Source organism: Miniopterus natalensis, chromosome 6 (assembly GCF_054644295.1).
Source record: "Miniopterus natalensis isolate mMinNat1 chromosome 6, mMinNat1.hap1, whole genome shotgun sequence".
NCBI classification, from domain to species: domain Eukaryota; kingdom Metazoa; phylum Chordata; class Mammalia; order Chiroptera; family Miniopteridae; genus Miniopterus; species Miniopterus natalensis.
Genome location: NC_142086.1, coordinates 25943540 through 25970226, shown reverse-complemented (window position 1 = coordinate 25970226; position 26687 = coordinate 25943540). Strand labels below are relative to the sequence as shown.

The window sequence follows — 26687 nt, the reverse complement described above, 5'->3', positions numbered from 1 at the left end:
TTCAATACGTGGCATACAGCACAGTACTTGGCACATCTTGGTCACAGATTATATCTATTTGCTGACTAAGACATAGAAATAAATGGGAAAAACAATGACATTACTATTTCATAAAATGTCTTCATAACTGGCTTGATGAGTGTGTGACTTGGCAATTACACACCTCCCTGACCCTGCTTAGGGTTAAATGCTCACCTACTGCCATCTTGAAATTTGTAATAATTTTATCTTTAAGCTCATGTTTTGTAAGTGAAGTCTGATGGGACAGTGAAGCATACACTAGGAGCTTAAAGCCACAGATCTAAGCAAGGTCCAGCCTCTGGCAGCCTCCCCACATTCCTGGGGTGTGTCTTCCTAGGAGCTTTCCTGCTCTCCACCAAACAGTCTTGCAATCCCTGCTCCACTTCTTGATGGCTGCCACCCTCCACCTGCGGAAGGTGACTGGGCTGACCTCTGAGGACCGAGGATTACATTCCTGGGCTGTCTCTTGTCTCCAGTGGGGCTCTGAACATGTGCACAGGGAGGAGCTAGGTAAGCCCTGAGGAGTGTAGAGGTGTGTGTGTGTGTGTGTGTGTGTGTGTGTGTTTGCTATTTCTGTTCTGCAGAGGCCACATTTAGGAGGACAAGCTTCTTGCCCACCACATGCAAATAGCCAATAGTTCCTGGTTAGGAGGTTTAAAGACCCCTGGAGTCCTCTCTTCCACTGCGGGTTTGGACGGCCCTGGAGCCCTGGGATATCTCCATCCTTCCTATAAGCATCTCAGTGCAGAGAGAGTGCTTTCTGGCTGGCTCAGTGCCTGCAGGGCACCCTTTCTTCCTCTTTCCATCCTCCGGGTCTGGCTTATACTTACCTGCTCTGGTTTTCTTGAGACACCCTTGGGGGCTGGGAATGGGGTGGAGGTGGGACTACAGAAAACTAATTGTGTGATTTCCATGACTCCAAGTATGAATTAAATGCTCGTATATTTACATTTAAAAGTAGCATTAAACAATATAAAGATGGATGGTAAAGTTTATGCTAATAATTTGAAATTTAGTTTTTCTTCACTTAGAAGGATGTTAAATGGCAATTAAAAAGCATAATGACAACTTGAGAGAGAAATTGTGGAAGGAAAAAGCTTTAGATTTTAGTACCTTTCATGGCCCTTTTTTCCTGCTTTTTGAACAAAGGTTTCTGCAGTTTCATTGTTCACTGGGCATCACAAATTATGTAGCTGGAACTCACTGTTTAAGAATCCAAACCAAACAGAAAAGTGCTGAGGAATACATGGAAGGAAAAAAGAGCTACTTAATCTAAAGATGCGAAATGGAATCTGTCCAATTAAAAGGTCAGCAATTAGTTTCAATCTATATAAATTACAGTTTTTTCAGTTTGAAGACATTTCACATTTTAATAATGATCAGAATAAGCTGTCAACATTGAAAATCTTTTAGTTTTATTCTTACACATTGTGATTTCAACTCTTACTAGTATTTAATTTAAAGTAAAAGAGGCTTTTAGAGAATATTTTTTAAAACCCTAGTATTTAATAGTAACCACATATGAATCAGTTATCCAAATCAGTCAAATTGTTTTGTAGGAAGAATTTAGTTAACAAATTAAAGTGGCTTCCATTTTCAAAACAAAGAACAACAATGAAAATAGGCAAACAATTTGCTAGACATTTGTCTAACTATGAAGTAGAGTCTTACATTCTGTGATATGGATCATACAAAATATGATCATTTATACTTATTTTCACTGCTAACCAGATTTATTTTTACAGGATTTAACATATCTAATAAGTCATCTCTATTACTATTTTTTATTAAAATTGTTGATTTTGAAGTAGAGCCATCAAAAGAACAATAAGATCATATTATTTTATACTAAAGAAAATAGTCACCTTTCCTGCAAAATGTGCAAACGAGAATTCCTCAGAGAAACAGCTGATGGCTAAAGGCCAACTGTTTAAAATCATGTTTAGGGTTAAACAAATTTCTCTCTAACAATGTATGATCAACAAAAAAAGATATGATTGCTATTAAAGAATGGCTTAGTGTTGATTAAAACCTTTGTTGCAAATTCTGTAAGTATAGTATCAGAGGATTTAGTGAGCATGAAACTTAATACATGCTAAAGAATACATATGCAATAATATTTTCCCGTTACTTTCTAGACAAAAATTCCTTGTTAAATTTAAGGCTCTTCCCTTTTTATTCCCACTGCCTGGAGTAGTGTTCTTTTATACATTCACAGAGTTTTCTCTTTCATTTATGATCTGCTCAATTATTATATTATCAAGAGAGGTGTTTTTGGTTTTCCTATGTAAAAATGCCCATCTCCCTATTACTTCCAAGTCTTGTTTATGTATTTATTTTTTTGCTTAATTCTTCTTCATGAGATATATCATTATTCAACATTAAAATATAATGTCCATGAAGGCAGGGACACTGTTAACCATTTATTTGTTTCTTCTTTATTGCTATAACCCTAGCACATAGAAAAATTCCAGATAGTAAATATTCAATAAATATTTTTGAACGAATGAATGAATGAATGAATAAAAATTAACTTAAACCATCTCCAATTTCTGTTAATGCAATCAACAGAGGTACATCAAGTTACAGACAATGTAGGCTGAGGATATTCTTAGTCAAATAATACATCATTCTTGTTACAAGAAGCTTACATATTGATTAAGAAAGCAAAGTATTACAAAATATGATTACAGTGCAGGGAGGGAGAAACATGTGGACATAGCTGACTGGGAGCAGTTTAATTTCTGTACTTGACCAAGAGCTGAGACACTGGAACCTAAGGGAATTAACTGCTAAGGTCTAGGGAACTCTTCTATGTCATTCATTTCTTCAATAGATGCATGCCACAAACCATACCCGACTTGGAAGTAATTTAATGTTTCTCAGGAGTAAAAACAAAGCTTAGTATCATGCAGACTCTATTACAATTTAATATTGGGATGGACCATAGAGTTATTTAGTTATGATTAACTAGATTGACATTTCAATTATCTTCCATAAATGAAACATTCAGTGTACCTTTCAGAAGAGAAACACTTTACCCGAGGAGACAGGAAAATTTTACCCTTCAATGTAAGGTGCCCGTAATTTTAAAATATGTAATTTTCTTATGTTTAAGAGCTATGAAAAATATAAATAGTACAGCATATCTGTTACTTTAAATTATGGTTGTTGCCTTTTTCAACTTATTATGCCACTGGCTTGTATTCAGTGTACTTTCGTAAGCATTTCAAAACTTTTATACTATTTTTTTTGTTTACTTTGAGTAGACGTACAGATTTTAGAAAACAATAATTGCTGTCAAAAATTTTGAAAACACAGTGAGAACTGTGAGAGAGATTCAGACATGAAATACATTAAAGTACAGATATAAAGATGAATGAATGTTTAGAGTGTCCCTAATTACCTACTCCAGCAATGTACAAAATGTTGGCAATTGAAATAGACTATATTTCCTAAAGGTAGTGAACTGTAAATTACATACACATCTCAAATTTATAAATATATGAATAACTTTGTTGATTTAAATCTATTTTCAATGTCAGTTCAATTAATTCATGAGCAAGTATATGAAATGTGTAATCAACAGATGAGCCCAAGGCAAGACCTATACAGAACAGTCACCCAATGGCACAGGTAAGAGCACTGAACATATATTTTAAGAAGCCAATGAACTGGACAACTTGCTTCTGACAATAATTGCTTTAAAGACCCTTTAGCAAATATCAGCAGAATTGGTTTGTAATTTAGAAAGTCTTTCACTTTGAACATGGTTTCTAAAGGTTTTTGCACATGTCAGAATATCTACAAACACAATTTGTTTCAGGTTGATTCTCCATGATTAACATTTTTCTGTACTGTCTCTGACCAGGACAATTGCTTTTACTGAAGTACACACCTTAGTTTTCCCATCATGAACTGAAGATTAAAACCAAATATTTTCTATGTGTTGCTTTCTTGTTTTGCTCTCTAAATGAAACACCTTTAAAGATTATTTAAATAAACTATGAAAATAGGTTACAAATATAGCTCTTGGGGTTATAGAAGTCAGTTAATTAAGGTTTATTGCAAAGATTTCTAATTATGAGAGTCATAGTCTTAAATCTCTAATCTTATTTATCCAACTAGAATCAGAATAATCAAGGAATGTTTCCCATAACTACAGCTAAGTGGTTGTAAGTGATTTGGGGGGGAAAATTTTTTTTACATTTGTTTAACTGTAAACAGAGAGCAAACAATTAAGTGAAGGTTGTTTAATGTAGTTGTCCTAATACTTCTTAAATATGAGAAAAGATTACATGAAAGAAAAGGCAATTCAGTACAAACTCCCTCTTTATCCTCATGCTCCACACTGTGCATACGCGAAGCAGTGAAAGCATAATTAATACAACTGTCTAAGCCTTTTGGTCTCTAATATTTTATTTCCTTATTCATACAAGTGTTACCTCATGAACAGTATTATTCTGCTGATTTTCTTTTCCCTACTTGTAGCCCTAATATAACAGAATTTTCTGATAGATGCTGATTCTCTAACTTGTCTTGGCTAATTTGAAGACACCCACTCATTTCTCCGAAGTTTAGGTTACATCTCCAGTTTCTTCCTCAAATCCTTCTGTACCTCTGAAAAAGACCAGCTACGTAGGTGCTCTTGATATATTAGTCATCAGTGCCTCATCCCTCAGCTGCTCAACCTTTTCTTGGGTCCTTCTACTCAGAATTCTCTCCCTCCTCCCAGCATCATTTTGCCTAGTCACGTTCTAGTCATCTCTCAGAACAGAGCTTCATTTAAACGCTGTTTCCTCAGGAACAGCAGCCCTTAGCCTGCAGACCTGGGGGATACACGCTGTTAGAGCATCCTGAGCTGCTCTACTTTGTGGGACTTAACCACAGCACTAATTACACAGTTGTCAAGTTACTGTGTATTATCTACCTCCCCACCAGCGGGTAAGGTTTATAAGGGCTCACTCGCCATTGTTCGTTCATATGTTGAATAAATTAAAGGTTTGTGAATAGCACATATTGCTTTTATGTTTTAGTATAAAAACAGTAATATGTAACCTACACATAATGAAACAAATCATTTACTGTGGTCCCTCCAGTCCAATCAAATTGCAATGTGTTATCAGATAGCTTTGGAAAAGTGCCTCTCAGGCACTTCAAAGAGAATTTCCAAGACTACCAGGTGAAATGGTCAGAAATCCCTCCCTTGCCCTGCAGCAGTAAAAGTACTATCTTTTTAAATATTGGCTACAATGATGGCAGCTGAAGTTTGGTTCTTGGACACTCCAGTTTCTATAAGTTATCCTTTTACCCAACACTAGAATCTGACCCCTTTTGATATAAAAAGAGTAAATGATACATCCACAGGTGAATTACTTCATAATGCCACCCTTACCTGAAGTATCTGTACTTTTAAAGATGTGATTCTCTAATATCAGAACTTTAGGCACAAGGAGAGAGGGGCTTCTTGGTGTGTCTAAAAATTATGACATGGAGATAGTCACTCATGTACATAAGGCGGGTCATAATATTTTAAGTATATATGTGGTAATATTTGAGTTCAGTTTAGGACCTTTACATATTTTCCAAATAAAATTTAAATACATGTTAATTTTTTTATTACTAACTGTATCTGAAAAAAGTTAAATTAAATTAGCAATAATTGTTTCTTAACATTCTTCAACAAAGATACACTTATTAGGGAAGACTGCTTAATAATATCATCCTTCCAAAATGTATAGTCTCAATATATGGATACTACATCTTATTCCAATACCCTTTTACACTTACACCAATACACTTTTAATGAATTTCCTAAATTTTTAAAGTGAGAAACAATTTATATTTCATCCTTCTGCTAACTAGAAAAGTAGATGAAATAATCTTTCTTCTAATCCTAGAATGAAAGGCTGCTGTATGTATGTATGAAATTATGAAGCATATTAATATATATTTTATTTAAAGAGATGTATTGTTTTTACTCTAACACAATTATTTATACACTGTAGTTAAGAATGGTTATACTGGGATGTATTTTTTGATTAGGGAGCAGCAAAAAAGCCTTAGAAATAATCTGCTAAAGCAAAGAGAAACAGAAGGCCTTAATCTGTTCTATCCTGAAAGTACATTTGACAAGATTTCATTGATGGGGAAGAAGAAAAAAAAGAAAAATTAAGAATTCCATTTTGAACAAACTTAAAAAGCAAATATTATGATGTAGAGCTATTTGTTAAATAAAGGGGGGATTGCATAGTAAATACAAAAATGGTGATTGTGTAATACTATTAGTCTTTGCTTTATTTATTAGGTGCATTTCTTCTTTTCTTTTTTTTAAGATTTTTTGTTGATTTTTATAGAGAGAGGAAGGGAGAGAGAAACAGATTTGAGAGCAGCACATTGATCGCCTGCCTCCTGCACACTCCCTACCAGGGAGCGTGCCCGCAACCTGGGAACGTGCTCTGACGGGGAATCGAACAGGCAGCCCCTCAGTGCCCGGGATGACGCCCAACCAACTGAGCCACACGGGCCAGGGCAGGTGCATGTCTGGAGATATCTGCAAAGTGAACTTATGTATAATATTTTGAATAAAATAGTCACAACCATTTCAAACATGCTTTAGTAGAATATTAAAGTTTTCTTCCTGCACAGTTTACAGGTTTAGCAATGTTTTTAACTTTTTCTTTTCCAATAATTATAGATTCACAGAAATTTGCCAAAAAAGTATAGTGAGGTTCCATACATCCTTTACCCAATCTTTCCCAATGTCAACTACCTGCGTAACTTTAGTACAACATCTAAACCAGGAAACGGACCTTGGTAAAATCCCCAGGGCTCCTGTATCTTCAGGTAACTGCCACTGCAATTAAGAGTCAACTATATTACTATATTACTACCACAAGGCTCCCTCCTGCTACCTATTCACAACCCATCGCTCTACCCCTAATCCCTAGGCCCTGGCCACCACTAATCAGTTCTCCTTATCTTTAATTGTGATATTTCGAGAATGTTATACAAGTGAATCATGCAGTATGACGACTTTTGAGATTGACTTTTACACTCACCACAGTGCCCTCAAAGTTAATCCAAGAGCTTGTATCACTAGTTTGTTCCTTTCTATTGCTTAGTTGTATTCCAACACTTTCGATATATTTATATTTAAAAATATCATCATATGCTGCTCTAAGTATCTGTTAGGGGTTGAATGAACTGCATCCTCCCAAAATTTATATGCTGAAGTCCTAACCTTAGCATCTCAGAATATGACTGTATTTGGGGACAGGGTCTTTAAAGGGGTCATGAAGGTAAAATGAAGTCATATGGGTGGGGTCTTATCCAATATGACAATAACCTTATAAGAAGAAGAGATTAGGATACAGACACACACAGAGCAAAGACCATGGGAAAACACAGAGGAAACAGCTATCTACAAGCCAAGGAGAGAGGCTTCGGAATAAATTCAACCCTGATGATACCTTTATCTTGGACTTCTAGCCTCCAGAATTGTGAGAAAATAAATTTCTGTGTTCAAGTCACCTAGTCTGTGGCATTTGTTATAGCAGACCCAGCAAACAAATGCAGTGTATAAAAATAGTTTTATCCTTATAAATATGTTATATATATATGTGTGTGTTCATATACAACACTTTCTTCCATAAGACAATCATTTGTGTATCCACATGATTTATGAATGCTTCTCAAAGGGAGTTTTTAAAAGCTCTGAAGCTTTTCCTGTATTGTGCTCTGCAATAAGTCATTAGGGAAGAATTAAAGAGAATATATGCTTATAAAAAAATCATAGGTGTATTTGTGCCTAACTATATTGCAGTAAAAATCTATAGCATTATAAAAGGAACACTTAACTGAAAGCAATTAGATTTTTAAAAAAAGACAGTTTAACTACTTTTTACAAACTGCACCTAAACAATAGCATTTGGACATATTCCTGGATTTTTTTGCTATTTCTTTTCACAGAGGATCATGATTAAGTATGTTGGCCAAAAATATTTTCACAATATAGGTATGAATTATAATTAAAGAATTCTTACAATTTGCTTTGTTTGATATGGAAAAGGGACAGCAGTGTAGTGGGGCAACAATTTCAATTCATTTAACAACGTTTCATTTATGTCTAACATTCATTAGTAAGTAATATGAACTTACTCATTAAGATATATTGGATTATGTAGAATTATATAAAGAAACATAAATGCTTAGACAACAGAGAGAAGCATTGTATCTAATTCAGCATACTACTAAAAAGGAATAACAAAAATATCTTTCTGAACCTTAGGAAACAATAAGAAACAACCACCAGAATATCACCTCTGTAGTGCACAGAATATAGGATTGCACCTTAGTGAATATCGATCCACCAAGGATATTATGCATCAAAAGGGAATTATGGGTCCTTTTTGAGAGAACAGGGGTGGAACTTACCGTCTTGATCTGTGGTCACTGTAATAGCTGTGAATGGCTTGGGAGAAAAACTCAGCTCAGATACTCCGTTCATGGCTTCTATTTCAAAGGTGTAGTTCACGTGAGACACAAAGTCAAGAACTATCACGGAATTGTTGATCAGGCCAGTGTGTCTTGGGACGAAGCGGAGTCCTCCACCACAGTCCTCACACTGGCTGGTGTCTAGGCCACATTTCTTACAGATTACACTGTATGTGAGGTCTTTTCTCCCTCCTGTGTCACTTGGTGGACTCCATTCCAAAATAAGGGCCGTTTCATTGATGTTAAAAACCACATTCCTAGGAGCTGAAGGGGGCCCTAGAGAAAAGCAATTAAAAACAAATATATATGTATAGGACCATGAATTACAGGGCTAACTTGAAAACTTCATCAATAAACACTTGTTGGTCTTTCATAATAGTCCAAGCTCTTTCTTTGGATGGGAACATAAAGGACGTATGATTAATAACATTTAAATAAGTCTAGTAAGAAAGCAGTCTTTAGGGGTGAAGATAGTCTATAATCTAATTTTTTGGTATATGAATTTCAATATTTAATATCAAAAGCTGCAGATCTCCAAAAGACATGATAATTATACTGTTTAAATATTTGGTGACTGAAAATATATAATAACCAAACATTATTATAAATTATGTTATGATTTTAATTATATCTTAATACTTACTTCACCATTTTTAAAATTTGAAAAAGGAATAATACACATATATATATGTTATAACAATACATATATGTTCACGTATTCAGTCTTCATACTATGCTTGGTGTGTAGATAAAATGACCATTTATTACCTTTGACAATCTCTAAGTATCTGTTTCTCACAGGTTGAAAATAAATGACCATAAAGTTAGGGTGAAAAGAGAATTTGGAAGAATAGGAAGAGCAAGGGGAACTGGAGGCACGAGAAAGGTTTTTATTAGGGCCTTGTCAACGTCATGGGATAAAAGCATTATATGGAAGACATAAAAGGCACATAAGATACGGTGACTAGACTTTTACTGAGACTAACTTTACTAAGCACCAGTAAGTGTCTTCTTATAAGCTCATAAAGAGACCCACATGATCTTCTTATTTGTCATCAAGACTGCAAAAAACAAGTTGGTCTCAAGGAGTGCAAGAGCATGTTCCTTTAGTGTTCTTTCTGTTTTTTCCATACTTAAATCCTTCTCTTAAAATTCTGTCAATAATCTTTTACACTTATCTGAGACCTTCAGACTTCAGTATCATGTAATTTATTGAACAAATATTAACTGAAAGTCTACTAGATGCCAGACACTGCACTGTGTTATATGTGAAATACCAAAGAATTCTTTTTTGTGAGATTACGCTTATAATATATATTTTGAAAAATAACTCACTGAACAAATAACTAATGAAATAACATTTCTGCTTATTTTCAGAAGGCTTATTTTTAAGAAATCTATACCAATTTTTAAAATTTCTGCTATTACGAAAATTTGCTTAGAAGGTAGGAAGGAATTTTTCTGCAACACTCTCTCCTTGGAAAGAAATTCAAGCTTTGATATATGCTCCTTTTGGATTACAGTCATTCATTCACTAAACACAGGAATGTCTGCCTTCAGAAAGGAAGATATGGCCGGGATTATAAACTAGAGCACAGGGACAAGTGTAGCATTTACCTCCAACCTAGACTTATGCCTGGGGAATAAAGATATATGTTCATTACTATAATGTCTTCCCACAGAATGGCACGTTCATATTGTTGCTCTATTGTCTTATTTATAATGGAAAACATGAATTAATATTCACTTATATTTCCACAAATATGAAAAATGTTATCAATTGTGTTATGGGTGTCTGCAAGTATGTAACTGTCCTCTTGGAGATACTTTAAAAAAAAAGGCAGACACCCTTCTTACTCAAGGGCTCTCATATCAATTTGCATGACGATTAAATAGCTTTTTAATTGCTGTTAAATTATGCCAGTTAAACTGTGATTTCATGCAAATATTAAGCTGTAATGACACGCAGTGAATCATTTACTAAGATTTAGAACTTGGAACAAAGAGAGACAATTAATTCTCATTCTCAGATTCAACTAAATTATGTGTCACTGGGCTTTTATGAATGTGGCCTGATTGCTTTGTTATCATTTACAAGTTACACAAAGATTACATGACACTTTGGGAGGAGAAATACCGTCGGCACAATAACCCTTTTGGTGACATCTGTATTGAAAATTCTCAGGGATTTCCTTATGTTGATGTTTCTTCTTTAAAACAAACCAAGTAATCTACATAGAAGAAAAGCAATCTCCACGCTTCACCCTCCAGAATGACTTCACAGGAAAAGGGCAATTATTCTGATTTGCAAATAGCTGTTTTCCAAGCTCATCATATAATAAACCTTACATAAAAACTGCAATTTTATTTCTACTAGTAACTAGAAAATATATTTTCAATCTTCTTCCTTTTTAAATTAATTAATTTTTTGCTTCAATCTGGATTTCCCTTTATTCTTTTAAGGAATAGCCCGGCTGGTGTGACTCAGCGGTTGAGCATCGGCTCATGAACCTGGAGGTCAAGGTTCGATTCCCGGTCAGGGCATGTGCCTGGGTTGCGGGCTCGATCCCCAGTAGGGGGTGTGCAGGAGGCAGCTGATTGATGATTTCTCTCATCATTGATGTTTTTATCTCTCTCCCTCTCCCTTCTTCTCTCTGAAATCAATAAAAATGTATATATTTTTAGAAAGGAAAAAAGGAATAGAGCTCTACTAGTAAAGCGATGAGAAGACTGTGGCAGTGCTGTCTCCTCTGTTCTCAGAAAAGCCCTTGGCCTCAGGCCCCACCTTCCTCCTACAGCAGCAGAGGGCAGGTGGACTACGATTCTGTTTTGCTTTCATTTAAAATTTTTCCATGTAAAGTGTTTTTAAATAGAATGGGTATTTCCCAAAATATATCCTGTGCAACGTCTTTAGTCCCATGAGATGTTACACATAAAAATGAGCTCAGTGCTCAAATTAAGATTCTTCCGGCAGATTGATAATGAAACAAATGTAAAACAATTTGCTTCACTTAGAGCCTCATTTTCCAAGAAGCATCTGGAGAAACCTTAGCATTTGGCAGAACACCCTTAAACAAAGGCTGAAACAGAGGGAGATAAACTTAAGTGTCATATTTCAGTTACTACATCAACTGCTGTAGATACATATTTCATGTTTATAATTATAGAAATATATTAACTCATAAACAAACAGGGCTTTTTTCACAATGACTGGAGAGTGACTATTTGCCCATTAACTCTATAGCTAACTGTGGTTTTGCAGATGCATTTTTTTAACCTTAAAAACAATAAAAATCTGCCCAGCTGGGCGTGGCTCAGTGGTTGAGCGCCGACCTGGGATCCAGGCGCTTGGGGTTCGATTCCCGGTCAGGGCACATGCCCGGGTTGTGGGCTTGATCAATGACTCTCTCATCATTGATGTTTCTATCTCTCTCTCTCCCTCTCCTTTCCTCTCTCTGAAATCAATAAAGATATATTAAAAAAAAAAAAAATTGATCCAAATGAAAATTTGATCCAAATAACGGGATATCAAGTCATGAAAGGCTTTCACCTATTAAGCCGAATTTTACCAGTTCTTAAGTTACCACCTGGCAATAATTTAAATGTGTTTGTTAATTTAATGACTACCAAGAAGGTAGTAGTACAGTTTCCTAATAAAAAGCAAATTTTTTCATATCTATGAGTTTACAAATGAGAGGAAAATAGTTCTATGTTAATGTATGTCAGAGAGAACAATAAAAAACATTGAACCATCTAGAAATATTTAGGTAAATGCTTTTGCAAATGAGTAAATTGTAGAATTCACTAAAGAAAAACAAATACATAGGAACAAATGAAAAAGTACATTGCTACTGTAATAATGTACTAAAAATATATTGTCAGATTTGCATATAAATGTAATTTAAAACTCTAACAGTTGTCTCATCCTTTGTATTACCCCCATTAATTTAACTTTTATCAATATCCATATTGCTAATCTAATGTCCTTTCCATATAATTTTTGAAGAATATATTTAATAGGAACATCTGTAAACAGAATTTTATATTCGCCTCCTCTAAACCAATTTGTGCTCTATTGATAAATTTTGTTCATAAAATGTTTGTATATTTGGAAATGGATGACAAGTAATCACAAAACTGGGGCTTCAACCTCACCATGGGGGAGAAAGAAACCAAATCACAATTAATTCAGATAAGGAAATGAGGCCCGGATAAGTGCTATAATTAGGTCAAGGTCAGGCAGTGCATTAGGGGTAGGATAATAGCTAGGATTTTTATGTTTAGATTCTTTTCTTTTTTAGCTCTACCACACTGCATTCAACCTAGAGACAGAGGAGGTCTAGTAAATACAGAGTGTTTTATAGTGCTTTGTTTAGAAAGCATTGTTCAATACAAATTTTGAAGACATGCAAATTAGCGAGCAATTTATTGCCTTGTTACAAAATATTTCTTTTAACAATATTATTTTAGAGCATTTAAAATAATTTCATATGTAGAAGAGCAAGTGAAAATTAAATCTCTAAGATAAATATGCTCAAAAATATAGCAGCAGTGCGTGTGCTTCGGATTCTTTCTATTCTACTTGTTCTCATTTTCTCAATGTTCTGCACGCTCTTCAGTCACTAAACTGATGTCTAAAATGAAGACTTTGTTTCCCATTAATGTTTTCATAGTACTGTAAATGATGACTTTGATAAATCTTTTTAGGGTCTCTGTTCTAAATAAAAGTCATAGTTAAAGAAAAGAAAAATTAAAAAAATAAACCCAATAGACCAAATACCATTTACTTCAGAATAAAACCTAAACTCAACCTTATCTACAAATGTCTTCATAACCAGGCCCATCCCTTAGCCTCGCGCTCCCTTTGCTGCACTCTCAATGCCTTTGCACATGCTGTTTCTTTACCTCCTTTTGCTTTCTGGAAAACTCCTACTCCTACATGGCTCTATTTAGGTGTTACCCCTTTGGGACACCCTCTGTCCTCAGGCAGAACTGACCACTTTTATACCTGATAGATATGCATTCAGAAATACATTCAACATTTTTAAGCACTTTCCTCCCCTAAGAAGTGTACTTAATATTTCACATGATTTATTTCATTCAATTATACAATAAACCCATAAGGTAGTTATTAGTATCCCTATTTTATAGAAGAGGGGACTGATGCTTACCAAATGTACATATTACACTGACATATCTATATTTGTGTATACAAGTCTACTGTGGTCCAGCTTGATCCAAAGGCAACATGTGCTTTAACTAAGGGGATGAACAAACTGCATGATTTTGTGCAATCTTTCAAGAATTATGTTTTACATAGGGCAACATTTAACAAATATTGGAGATCAGAGTTCAAGGTTATAATCTTTGCAAGAGCCTGATCCACATGACTTGAGAAGTGAGAGGAAATATTTATATGGTCACATTTGAGATTAACTAATAAAGACTCATAACCACATGGGCAGTCACCCATCTCTATCCATTGGGAAGGAATAAAAACTTTTTAAAATGCTGTTCTGTGGACACTCGAAAACTTTAAAAGTAAATATTTTGGCCCCAAATGTCTATGCTATTGAGAGAATGGGTATAACTTTACCTTTGGAAAATTCCAAAAAACAGTTATCAACCATCCTCATCAATGCAGAAAAGAACACCAAACCCATAGAATAACTAATTGTAAGAACAACAGAAATGTATTGTAGCTGTGCAGATCAGGAGTTAAAAGGCAAAACCACAGGTATGATTAAAGCACACTAAAATACAAATGAAATAATGAGAAGGCTGGCCTTGTGTCTTCTCAGTTTAAAATGATCCAGTTTCCATAACATCATGAAACAAGAGAAATCATGCACACTTACATACAGCAATTTCTGTTCGAGTTAATCATGCATTAGGAAGAGAAAAGAGAAATATGAAGAGTCTAAGCACGGCCATGATTTGGGAGGAAAAAGCAAAACAATAAGTGACTAAATGAAAGCAAATAAATAAACCTTTCTCAAAATGTGTAACATTGTGGGGATACTTGTGAACACTCTCTTTCCAGATATGGGTGCTTATTTGTAGATGGTCTACTGTGTATAAGTCGATGACAGTGAGTGGGACAATGCTCTCTGAGTGCCAACAGGAGAGGGCAGGGAGAGATTCACCCTGGAAGCAAGTGGTAACTCCATTCTCAGAATCAGCAGAAGGACTGTTTAATATTCTCTTCCTATAGAGGAACCTCTCCCAGGTGATTTGGTATAAGAACCTCCGCTGAAATAAAAATTAAAGTATTTGTGCTTAGGAAACTTCATGAACCTCAAATGATATTTTACATGAGTGATCTGTATTGGGGAAACTAGGATTCATTACATACAGGTATCTATTCTGTAATGGAAAGGTCATTTTAATTTTAAAAATATACCATTGCAATACATGGAGTGAATATTTAGAGTTATTTTCTATAAAAAGACAAGTCAAGAATATAGCACAGCCTGCTAGAAGTAATAAAATCCATCTTTACAACTTCTATTTTGGCCTTTATAAAATTGTGGCTGCTACACTGGGTTTGCAATGAGCCACCTAACCAATCAGTTGCCCTTTTGTATTTCAGTTGTGAGATGGAAAAACAAAACACGCTTAGGAGAGACGGGGGAAAAATCACTAAGAGATGGGGGGAAAAGAAGATATAGCAAACAGAGCAGGGGTACCTGGATGTGAGCATCCTGCACCCACCCAGGAGGGGCATTCTGGAGAAGGGAAGCAGAAATGAAGAGCATCTCTCCTGCTGCATCCCAGCACATTATTTGTTCTAACTCAAAATAAGAGTGACAGAATAATGACTTTCTCAGGTGGCCAATTATTCCAGCAATCAGGAAGCCATGTTTTACAATGTTAGCCTTAGAGCAAAAGTAAATCCACCTTTTGCACTTTTATCCCAATCACTGTTATTGTATGTCAAATACAAAGAGACAGAGACATGATATTTGTCTTGTGTTAAGAATAAAGTTTGAAGTTTGAAAATACTGTTTTACACACAAGGTACTTGACTGTGTATTTAAATGAACAATAAAAAAGAAACTCTGATGTGCATTAGAATTATCTACATATATAACTTACATTTTATGTTTTAAATTTTTCTAAACAGGTAACACAAATGTTTGTTGAATCTATTAATCTTCCAGAATCTGTTGAGTAGCTTTAAAAAAAATCCTACTGATTTAAACACATGAGAAACATCAAAGTACAAGTGCTATGAGTGTGGAATGATATTTTATCTAACTTTTCATGCATCCATATATATATATGCAGACCCTCATTTCATTTCTCTTGACCTTTCCATGCTTTCTATCTTTCCTGCTTGACAAGCACTTTCTTAGTAAGTCTTTTTTCCTTTGTTTCTTCAACCTCAGTGATCAATTTCCCTTCTGGCCTGGAAAAGCCTTAGACAGTTATTTTGGTAACAGACTTGGCAGGCAGTAGGGTCTCCTGTACTTAGCCTTAACTGACTCAGACTTGATATTGTGGAGTGTCCCCCACAGCTCATACTTTAAAGCATAGACCATACATTAATGAGTCACCTGAGAAATAAAGTTAAGAGTTGGTAAAGTAGATTAAGAAATACAGAAAACATTTCAGTATTTCATTTTAAAATTTTCATTCATAATTTCTTTATATATTTTGTAGTTTATGCAAAAAAGACAATGAATTTTTTTAAAATCAAGAAGACCCAAACTTTGAAGTATCCTGCTGGTACAACTGTGTATTAGGACCGTTTGAGAGACTCTAATATAGTTACAATTGGAGAGGGAGAGACAGGCCAGAGCTGGACTTTGTATGTCCTTGAATTAACTCTTACAATTTTGGGTTTTGAAAGACTTTAGGTAGAAGAAATGGAAATATGATCAAGGTTTTGTTTTGGTTTAGCAATAATATTTTCTAATAGTTTGGAATATTTTGAGGAATGAAAGAAAAGGAAGGGGGCTTGCTGAGTTATTATTAAATTAATCCAAGGGATAGTTGAAGGGCCTTCACTAAAAGGATAGGGCCAGGAACTGATAGGAAGGAATGAATTGAAGAAATGTTAAGAGGTAGAATTGATAGGACTGTGACCACTTGAACATGCTGAGGTTGGGGAAGATTTATGAATCTAAACTTTCTGGCTTGGATGGCGAGGTAAAGATTCACCTGGATAAGAAAACAAGCTGGGGTATATGAGCACGTTGGGGTAGAAAGAAATAAAATTGCCTTTTGCAGGTTAAGCTTGAAATTATTAGTTTACTTTTTCATCAAATATTTATTTAGTGCCTAGTATCTGCAAGGTACTATTATCAGTATAAGAGATACAGTAAAGAAAGAATATCCATGATCCCATGGACCTTTGGATCTAGTATGGGTTGAATGACAATAAACAAGGAAGCAATTATACAAATAAATCTGATATTTTCAAAGAGTAACTGGGAGGGATCCTATTTTTGAATGGGTGGTCAGGAAAAGCCTGTCCTAAGAACTGATATTTGAGCCTGAAAGGCAAAAAGAAGATAGGCCTAGGCAGACCTACAGGGCATTTCAAGTAGAAGAAAGTTCTGGCGCTAAGAATGAGAACACGCTCAACATCTTGGAAGTCCATGAGTTTAATAACCAAGGGGAGTGTGATATGGTAGAAGGAGGGACATACATGCAGGTTTCCATAGGACAAATAGGTTGTCAGGTCCAGAACACTTTGGGCCTTAGGAGAGAAGACTGCGATAATAATAAAATATAGGCATCATCTATTTACAGGTGCTGTTTGAAACCATGAGGCAGAGAATATGTGAAAAGACAAAAAGGTAAAGAAAGAAATGTGAGAAAAATTAACATTTAATGGGTGAGCAAAAGAAAAGAACCCAGCAATAGCGACAAACACAATGGTGAGAAAACTAAGAGGGTGAATGGGAAGACTGCAATGTCTTAGACTGAAAGGGAACAGATGGCTTCAAGAAAAAGGGAGTAATCAGAAAAATTAAATGTCATAACAGGACAAAAGTGTTTCTAATGCAAAATAGCAAATATGATCATTGGTTAATTTTTCTTATATAGTTTACTTAAAGTAGTGGGAGAAAAATCTGATTGCAGTAGAGTGAAGAGCAAAAATATGAATGCAGTAGAATAAAAACTAAATTAAACGTGAAGAAGTAGCCACAGCCAATGAAGACTCCTTTTCCAAGGTGTTTTTGTGGAGGAGAAAAAATACTGGACTGGGAGCATTTTTTTAATGATAGGAGTTTGAGTATACTTAGAGGCTGTGAGCAGGAAGTTAGTGAAAACAAAATGTCAAAAGAGGAAATTAAAAATAATAGTCAGGCCAGTAGGTTCAAGGATCAGATTACCCCATCACAACAACACAACTGTTCAAGGGATTAGCTCTGAATATGGGACTTTTTTTTTCCCTACTATAGCCATCTGAAACACCTAAAAATCTTTATGTAGATACCTCACCAAAAATGATATATAGATGGAAAATGAGCATATGAAAAGACACTCCACGTCGCATATCATCAGGGAAATGCAAATTAAAACAACGATATACCACTATGCACCTATTAGAGATAGACAAAATCCATGACACTGACAACACCAAATGCTGGCAAGGATGTGGGGTCACAGGAACTCTCATTCATTGTTGGTGGGAATGAAAAATAGTAATTTAGTGGTTTCTCACAAAACTAAACATACTCTTACCATATGATCCAGCAGTCATACTTCTTGATATTTACTCAAAAGAGTCAAAAGCTTATGTCCACCCAAAAACCTACACATTCATGTTTAGCAGCTTATTCATAACTGCCAAGGCTGGATAGCAGCCAAGCTGTCCTTCAGTAGGAAAATGGACATATGAACTGTGCTACATCCAGACAATGGAAACTTATTCAGCACTAAAAAACAAATAACCTATCCAGCCACAGCAAAAACATGGAAAAATCTTAAATAAATATTACTAAAAAGGCTACATACTATATTATTCCAACTATATGGTACTCAGAGAGGCAAAAGTGACACAGTAAAAAGATAAGTGGTTGCCAAGGGTTGGTGGGAGGGAAGGAAGAATAGGCGGGGCACAGATTTTGTGGCAGTGAAAGTACTCTGTATGATAATATATGAGGGATACATGTCGTTATACATTAAATCCATAGAATGTACAAACCAAGAGTGACCCCTAATGTAAACCATGGACTTTGAGTGATTGTGGTGTGTAATGCGGGTCCATCAGTTGTAGCCAATGTATCATTCTGATGGAGGATGTTGACAAGGAGGAAGGCTATGCACCTCTGGGGTAGGAAGGTAGGTGGGAAATCTCTATACTGTCTCCTAATTTTGCTGTGAATCTAAAACTGCTCTAAAAGAATACAATATTAACAAAAAACATCTATTTAAATAAATTATGCATGTTATATGTTTCAAAAGCAAGCGAGAGAGTAAGAAACATTGATGTGAGAGAGAAACATCCATCTGTTGCCTCTCGCACATGTTCTGACAGTGCCTCAACCAGGGAACTCATATGTGCCTTGACCAGGAATCAAACCTGCCATCCCTTGGTGTAGGGGCCAACGTTCCAACCAACTGAGCTACACTGGCCAGGGCTATAAAACTCTATAAAAATTTTTATATATATATATGTTTATACACATATTTATTTATTTTTTCAATTACAGTTTACATTCAATATTATTCTGTATTAGTTACAAATGTATAGCAAAGTGGTTAGAAAATCATGTACTTTACAGAGTACCAATTTGTACTGCTTAATCCCTTGACCTTTTTCACCCAGCCCCCCAGCCCCATTCCCCTCTGACAAATGTTAGTCTGTTCTCTGTATCTATGAGTCTGTTTTTATTTTGTTTGTTTGTTTATTTTGTTCATTAGAACTATTAATGGTGAAATCACATGCATTGTTGAACCAGAAATTTAAGGGTTATTGATGACACTAAGAGGCAGGAATGACTTCTTGGAGTCCTTAAAATCATATCATTTATATAATCATGCACAATACATATACGAACTCTTTCCTTACTATGCCATTTATCGGCCAAAGTCCTGGTTAGTCCTTTCCAATATTTTACTCCTTTATTTTCTTTTAAAGTCATATATTCAAAATCTCTCTGCCCCTGATACTAAGAAAAAATGCCTCCTTTTTTTAAAAAATATATCTTTACTGATTTCAGAGAGAGGAAAGGAGAGGGAGAGAGAGAAAAACATCAATGATGAGAGAGTCACTTATTGGCTGCCTCCTGCATGCGCCCGACTGGGGATCGAGCCCGCAACCTGGGCGTGTGCCCTGACCGGGAATCAAACCACTATCTCCTGGATCCTAGGCCGATGCTCAACCACTGAGCCATGCCCGGCCGGGCAAAATGCCTCCTTTTAAATCCCTGGAAGAGTCTCTGAAAGCAGTTTCAAATGCTTACACTGACAAAAACTCTAGAAAGTGATGGGATCGACTGTTCACCTGACCCAAATTCTGACCTTTAGATAATACACTATTGGAATAAAGTCATTAAAGAATAGCTAATTCATAGATATATGATCTAGAAGTTAAGGGAGCTTATAGCTATTAAAATTTGACTATTATTTGTGGTTAATGAAAGATAGGAAAGGTTGACTACTTGTTTGATTCACGGCTATAAAAGTTCTATGTCTTGGTAAACTTACCCTGGTAAACTTACCTTAGTAAACTTACCTCTTAAGGAGGGCCAGGGTCTAATTGTCTAATTGTTCAATGACCTCCTGACTTGTCATTTTCCTTTGCCAATAACCTAATGGACTATTGAGCTATGATGCTTTGGAGTTATGGTCCTTGCTTTTCCTGAATATATTGTAATAATTGCAAGGATCTCTCATCTAACTAGAGTGTAATTCAAAAATTTTACTTACATCAGATAGGTAAAGAGGTACAGGACATTATGTATTTTGTAAAAGTGCCTTAAAATTCAGTACACTATTTTTTCAGTTTGTAGGAATGCAGGTGATGGAAGCTGTGAGCCCAGGATAATAGTATCAACATAAAATATTTAAATACTAACTTATCAAAAATTATTTCAAAATGAGTTGTATGAGAACAGCTCTTTGTATTAAACATTTGTGTAGCACCTAGTATGTGCTACATGCTAGGTGTTCTTAGCACTTTTCAAATATTAACTTATTTAATCCTCATAACAAAAGAATGAGATAAGTACTGTTATTATCTCCACAAATGGTGCAAAGAGGCTACCAGAGGTTAAATAATTTGTCCAAGGTTACATACCTAGTAAGCACCAAAACCAAGATTTATGCTCAGATAATTTGACTCTAAAAGATAATAAATTACTGACATACTGTGCTAAGTCTTTGCTAAAACAAGGCAAAGAAGTCCTCAAGGAAGTAGTAGGGAGAAGCCTTGAGAGGGGAGCCTGGGAGACCTGACAAAAGCTTTCAGCTTTCTTTGGGGGTTCTCTCTCTTAATCCCTGATAGCAACATAGAATGCTGTTCCCTGTCTAAGGCACTGTCCAACAATGACCAGAATTAAACTTTTTTTGAATTGTACTTAGTATAACTAAGGCAGGAAAGCATTTTAAAAACACAATTTATAATACCAAGCATAAAAAAATAAATTTTTTTTAAAAAGAAAGAAAATCTAAGAAACACAAAACATTAACCTGGTAAGTAGACATATCTGATTCAACAGTGACTAACTAGTTCACAGAACTTGTTGTATCCCATATTTATTTCCTTAACTAGTGTCTCCTTCCAAACAACTATAAGCCTTGTCAACTACCTATGCTGCTACCTCACTAAAGGGTTATAGTGATAAGACCCAATGTATTCCTTTAACTTGTCAACTGTCTGTTTATGACCTAAGAAAATAAAAGAAAGAGATTCTCCTCTATCATTCTCTTAGGAAGCTCCATTCAGTTTCTGATACGGGATTTGAGGGATACTTGCCTGGCAGTACCGTAGCCATTTGAAACTCCACCATCTACCTAAGCTGGAGTGTTTTGTCCACAATATGATATACAGCAACTGTGCAAGAAAGATTACCTGTGTGTAGTAATCTCAAGCTCTTCCTGTTCAAAACTATTTCCACATCAGCTGAGAAATTATATTCAGAATTTTCCTTTTCCTATTTATAAACTTAAAATATTTTCTTAGGGAAAAAAATATCTAGGTAGTAATTTCCCAGGCTACAAATTTCTGAATAAAATAGTGTCCCAGCATTTACAACCCAAAAGCAAAAATTACATCTACTAATGAATGTGTTGCATTTTTACTGAGTGTGTTCAAAAAATATTTTATGTTAAAGTCTGTAGTAATGCAGACAAATTCAAAAACTGCATCCCTTTAAAAAAAATGGGACATCTCCACTGTCCCCAAGGAATATGGGGCACTACATAATCTCAATCTATTTTTGCCTCTAAGGAATTATATAAGATAAGCAATATTTGGGCACCAATTCATCAAAAAGATGGGCAAAATTTCACTATAATATCTTATTCATGTATTTAACAAGATTTTTATAACTATCTAAGAGGTGACATTTTACTTTTGCATAGCCTAGCAATGCATTAATATATTCACTTTTATTTTTAAAATGTACAGGTATTTCACAATACTTTAATAATAAGAGAATACAAATACTTTAAAATTCTTTGTGCATGCATTAAAGTGACCTTAACATTTAGATTTAATATTCTATTGGTTCCAACCTCCAAACTGGAGAGAAATGAAATGTAAACAAACTCAAAAATATCTTCCTTTAAAGAAAAATGTCAGAGAAAACCCAAAACTTTTCCATATAACAATAGCACAATGGCTATTGTTTCATAGGGAAGGGGTTTCCTCACATTGTAAACTTGATAGTCTTACTTTAAGCGCCTAAAAAATGGTCAAGGGTTCGAGCAAAGGAGAAAAGCTTTGCTTATAGATTCTTAGGTAGCCTTAAACTACTTTAATTTCCTATAGATTATGGTTAGGGAAAATGTGCAGGTCTTCAAACCAGTGTTTAGTATTTGCATGTCAAAGATCAATGTGAATTTTGAGGAGTAAACACACACTTTACAAACAGTTGAAAACTGCTGAGAACAAAGAGAAACTTTTCCTGGACTATTATCAAAGACAAATAACATTGATGGTACAGGATTTTGTATATCTACATTTAAAGAAAAATTAGAATAAAGAGACCAAAGGGGTCTGAAATAAGATTTCCAAATGCAAAATATATAGACTTACTGGTACATGCCATGGAAGGTGGGTCTTTTTCAGCTCGGAAGTAACCCTTTTCACACTGACAGACAGAAGTTGCTTCCATGTAGGTTAAACTATGTGGAGGGCATTTAGAGCATTTTGTGTTCCCAGCAAATGCTTTATAGAATCCTGGTCTACAAGCTGCAAAAATAGAAAAAAACATTTTTTTGGGTTATTATTGCTAGAGTGCCTTTATTTGCACCTGTATAACATATTTTAATTTAAACACACTTTGCACATCAGAGTTCAGTGTCACACGTACACAGAGAAGTCAATATACGTTAATATTCATGAATTAAATTATTCAAAATTAGTAATACAACAGTGACTTCACATTTTACTCAAGGTAGCTACTTTTTAGAAGCATACCTGAAACACACACACACACACAAAATGGCAATGCTTATCGAAGTGTGGGGATGTCCAAAACCAGCCGAAAAGGCAATCATTTTGTGTAGTCTGAGAGACGGCGTGAAGTAACATTGACTCACACTGTTCAAAATGTCTTTATGTTCCATTTCTTCCTCAGTCCTTCGGAGCACTCAAGGAGAAAGTCCCAGTGTGGTGCTTGGGAATCTTTAATGCCTTTCTTAAGGGCTAAAACAATTTTTTTTTTTTAACAAAATGAGAGCTGGCCTTACACTGACAGACCTTAGCAAGCAAGATTCAGCTACAGTTTGATAACCACATTGCTTTATTTTTAATCATTTTTATTTATTAGGGCAAACAATTGTGGACCCCGAGAAAACATACCTGTCAAGAAGGATGCCTTATGGTTAATCAAGCCCAAGTCTATAACCAGAGTCCAGGGGCCACTGTTCAGAGGCCTCTCACGCGCAGTGACGAGCCGCAGAGTAAACCGCACGCCCGCGGCGCTGCGCTCCCGCCCGCCCGCCGAGGACGCTGTTTCCGAGAGCGCCTGGGATCAGAATCCTACCAATCAGATTGCGACTTTCCCCCTCCAACTAGAGCGCTGCAGCTACCGCCCCGCATTTGCACTTCCCCGACCAATCAGGCGGCTCCATTCTGACCAATCAGGATGCTGCAGTTCGGTCCCAGTGAGCTGTGAGGACTTGGAGTCCTTATTTGCATAGAAATGGGCCAATCAGGGGCCAGGTGTGGTGAGGTCTCTCGCAGCGCGCTGTCAGTTTCCATCGGCAGAAGCCGTAGCACTGGAGCGGAGCTGTCCCGCCGGAGCTGAGCTGTGACGTGGCCGCTGGGGCCCCGGAGCCTCCTTGCCTGGGCCACCTCGCCCAAACTGTTCCACATCCATGCGGTTAAACAGATAACCCGTTTCACAGCCGCACTGTTTCACAACTGATTCGTTCTGATTGATTAAAGTCTCCCCATTCACTGAACCCCAAATCTGGGAATCCTGTCCAGGTTGAATCGGCAGTGATGGTTTTTTGTTCACATAACTTTTCTATTTATTATACTGAAATACATTTACTTTAAAATTTTAAATCAGGTAACAAATGGGTAGATAAATATTGAGGAAATAAGGTATATGTGCTATATATGTATGGCAGAAATCATGAAAATGGAATGCAAATGACTAAATTTTCACAAAAAAATCATGAACATAAAATGTCAATGAGTGAAGTTATATGATGAAAAGTTTTATGGAACCTCATTTTCTCTTTGCTTAAATCCATATTGTCATTTTCGGTGTAAATTTTTACAGGAATGGAAGACCCAGAAAATAGGATCCTATGCTAGGTGTGCATCCAAGGTCAAGAATGGTACAGAGCTTAGTTGTTTCTGGTCTTAAAAAAACCACTGCTGGCCACTTTCTAAATTAACACTATTATACAAAATTAAAGTAATCTTCCAGTGACATATATTATCTTAACACATGTTTTAACAAACTACTTAAAAATTCAATATATTTTCACAAAATACTCTATTTAAAAATATACAAAAAATCCTAATTTAACAATAATAAATCTATGCATAAGACTTCTGCTTATGCATTTAGGACAGAAAAAATAATTGCCATTTAATGTGTGTGTTTTTTAATTTTTTATTTATTGATTGATATTAGAAAGAGAGAGGAAGGGGGGAGAGAAAGAGAGAGACACTGATTTGTTGCTCCACTTATTTATGCATTCACTGATTCCTTTTTGTATGTGCCCTGACTCAGGATCAAACCTGAAACCTTGGCATATCAGGACAATGCTCTAGCCAACTGAACTACCTGGTCAGGGCCATTGAATGTTTTGAAGTAAATTTAATTCCAACCTAAGTAAGTCCAAATAAATAACTATCTTTGTTTAGGTACATCTGTTGATGAATATTTGTACAAATCTAAATGAATGCAATTCTATTGATACTAGAAGTATACTATGCACCAGGCATGAACACAAACACACACACATGTTATAACTGTGTTCTTTTTGATAGTTTATGTTTGCTTTTATAAAAATGCTCCTTATAAATGATCTAATAATTCAAGAAAATTGAAATAGTCAATTCTATACAGTAAAATTACTATTAAATGGTTGGTTATTCAGAATCTATGGAACTGTGAGTGGTACATAAATAACATAGTCTCTTCTATAACTTGATAAGTTAATTAACACTATTACAACTAATCATTAAAAACACTATCATCAAAACATTTCTCTAGGCAGGAGGCTGCCCCTCTGGCTGAGGCCTTGCGAGCCCTGCAGTGCAGGGGTCATCTTTGTGCCTGGCCAGGCCTGCCCCACTGTGGATGCAGTCACCCGGGCAGGAGATCAGGCTGCAGTCACTGGTGCGAGCCAGCTGCCCCTAGCCAAGCTCAGGCTGGGCGGGTCAGCAGGTGGTGGTGTTGGGGTGGGGGAGCAGGGAAGGGCGAGGGGGCGGCAGGGACAGCACAGAACAGGAACAGCAAAATAACCCCGAATATGTAACATTAAACAGAGCAAAGGTGGGGGTAGGGGGAAGGGGAATAAGGGAAGCTTTTTCCAGAGTTTGGGAGCCCCATCCTTTCTTCCCACCCCAGGCTGCTCCCTCTGGAACAGGCACGAAGGACCTAGAGCTCTACTGGCAGTCATTTTTCTTGCGCACTCAGAGGTTTAAAAAATAAAAATACAATAAGCAGCCCTTTCCACTAGAGAAACTGGGCAAAGAGCTTCTATCTGCTTGGTAATCCTTTTGGTATTTCAAGGGACTCTTGTCTTGGACAGACCTCAGCACTCAAAGTCCGCTCCCTGGACCAGCAGCAGCAGCACCTCCTGCTCTCCACGCAGCCTCGGGGCCTGCAGGCCGGGGCCTCAGACTCCGCAGCCACGCGGGATTCCCAGCCAGCAGCATGCACACTGGATTTGAGGAGCTCCAGTCTGCAACCCTGGATCTTAATTCTGGCTGCACATTAGAATCACCCGAAGCTATGGGTTGACTTAAAAATGTCTTTAAATAAAAGAAAAAGAAAAAAATTCTCTAAACCTGTCAAAATGTGGAGTACATAAATACAATACAGTTACCCCACTAACATTTTCATAAATAAAATATTCTTTAGTAAATATTTAATTTCTTAATGTAATCTTATGTGGTAGTTGTAAGACAATGTATCACTAGCTATTCAATAAATCCAGTTTATATACATATTATCAGTAAAATTATTTTCTACTTAATTATGTAGTTCAAAATAATATATTTTATAGTATACACTTGTAACACTTTGCTAAATAATTTAAAATGTCGAAGCCAACTATAAATTTAAATAACATATTTATTACAGTATTTATAAATATAATATACCAATTTATAGAGAATATGCAAATTGAAAAGGGGAGCTTGCATCCGTGTGTTCCAGTGCTATTTTAAATATAATTTAAATATCATAAAGGTCCTTTAAGTCACTTTTTGAAAAAGACCATTTAAAAAAATAAATTTATTAGGAATATGTATGCTATAGGACTACAGTAAAAACTCAGTGGAGACAAATACT

General features: G+C 35.8%; 1 protein-coding gene across 1 annotated transcript in view; it reads right to left on the bottom strand.

The window, feature by feature from the left end:
• Positions 1-26687, bottom strand: part of EPHA6 (EPH receptor A6) — a 771763-nt gene that overhangs the window by 415611 nt on the left and 329465 nt on the right. Inside the window, exons 4-5 of the mRNA XM_087818112.1 lie at positions 22739-22894; positions 8458-8793 (exon numbers count right to left, since the gene is read on the bottom strand). Coding sequence (XP_087674238.1) covers positions 8458-8793; positions 22739-22894 — 492 coding nt within the window. The remainder of the gene's footprint in view (positions 1-8457; positions 8794-22738; positions 22895-26687) is intronic.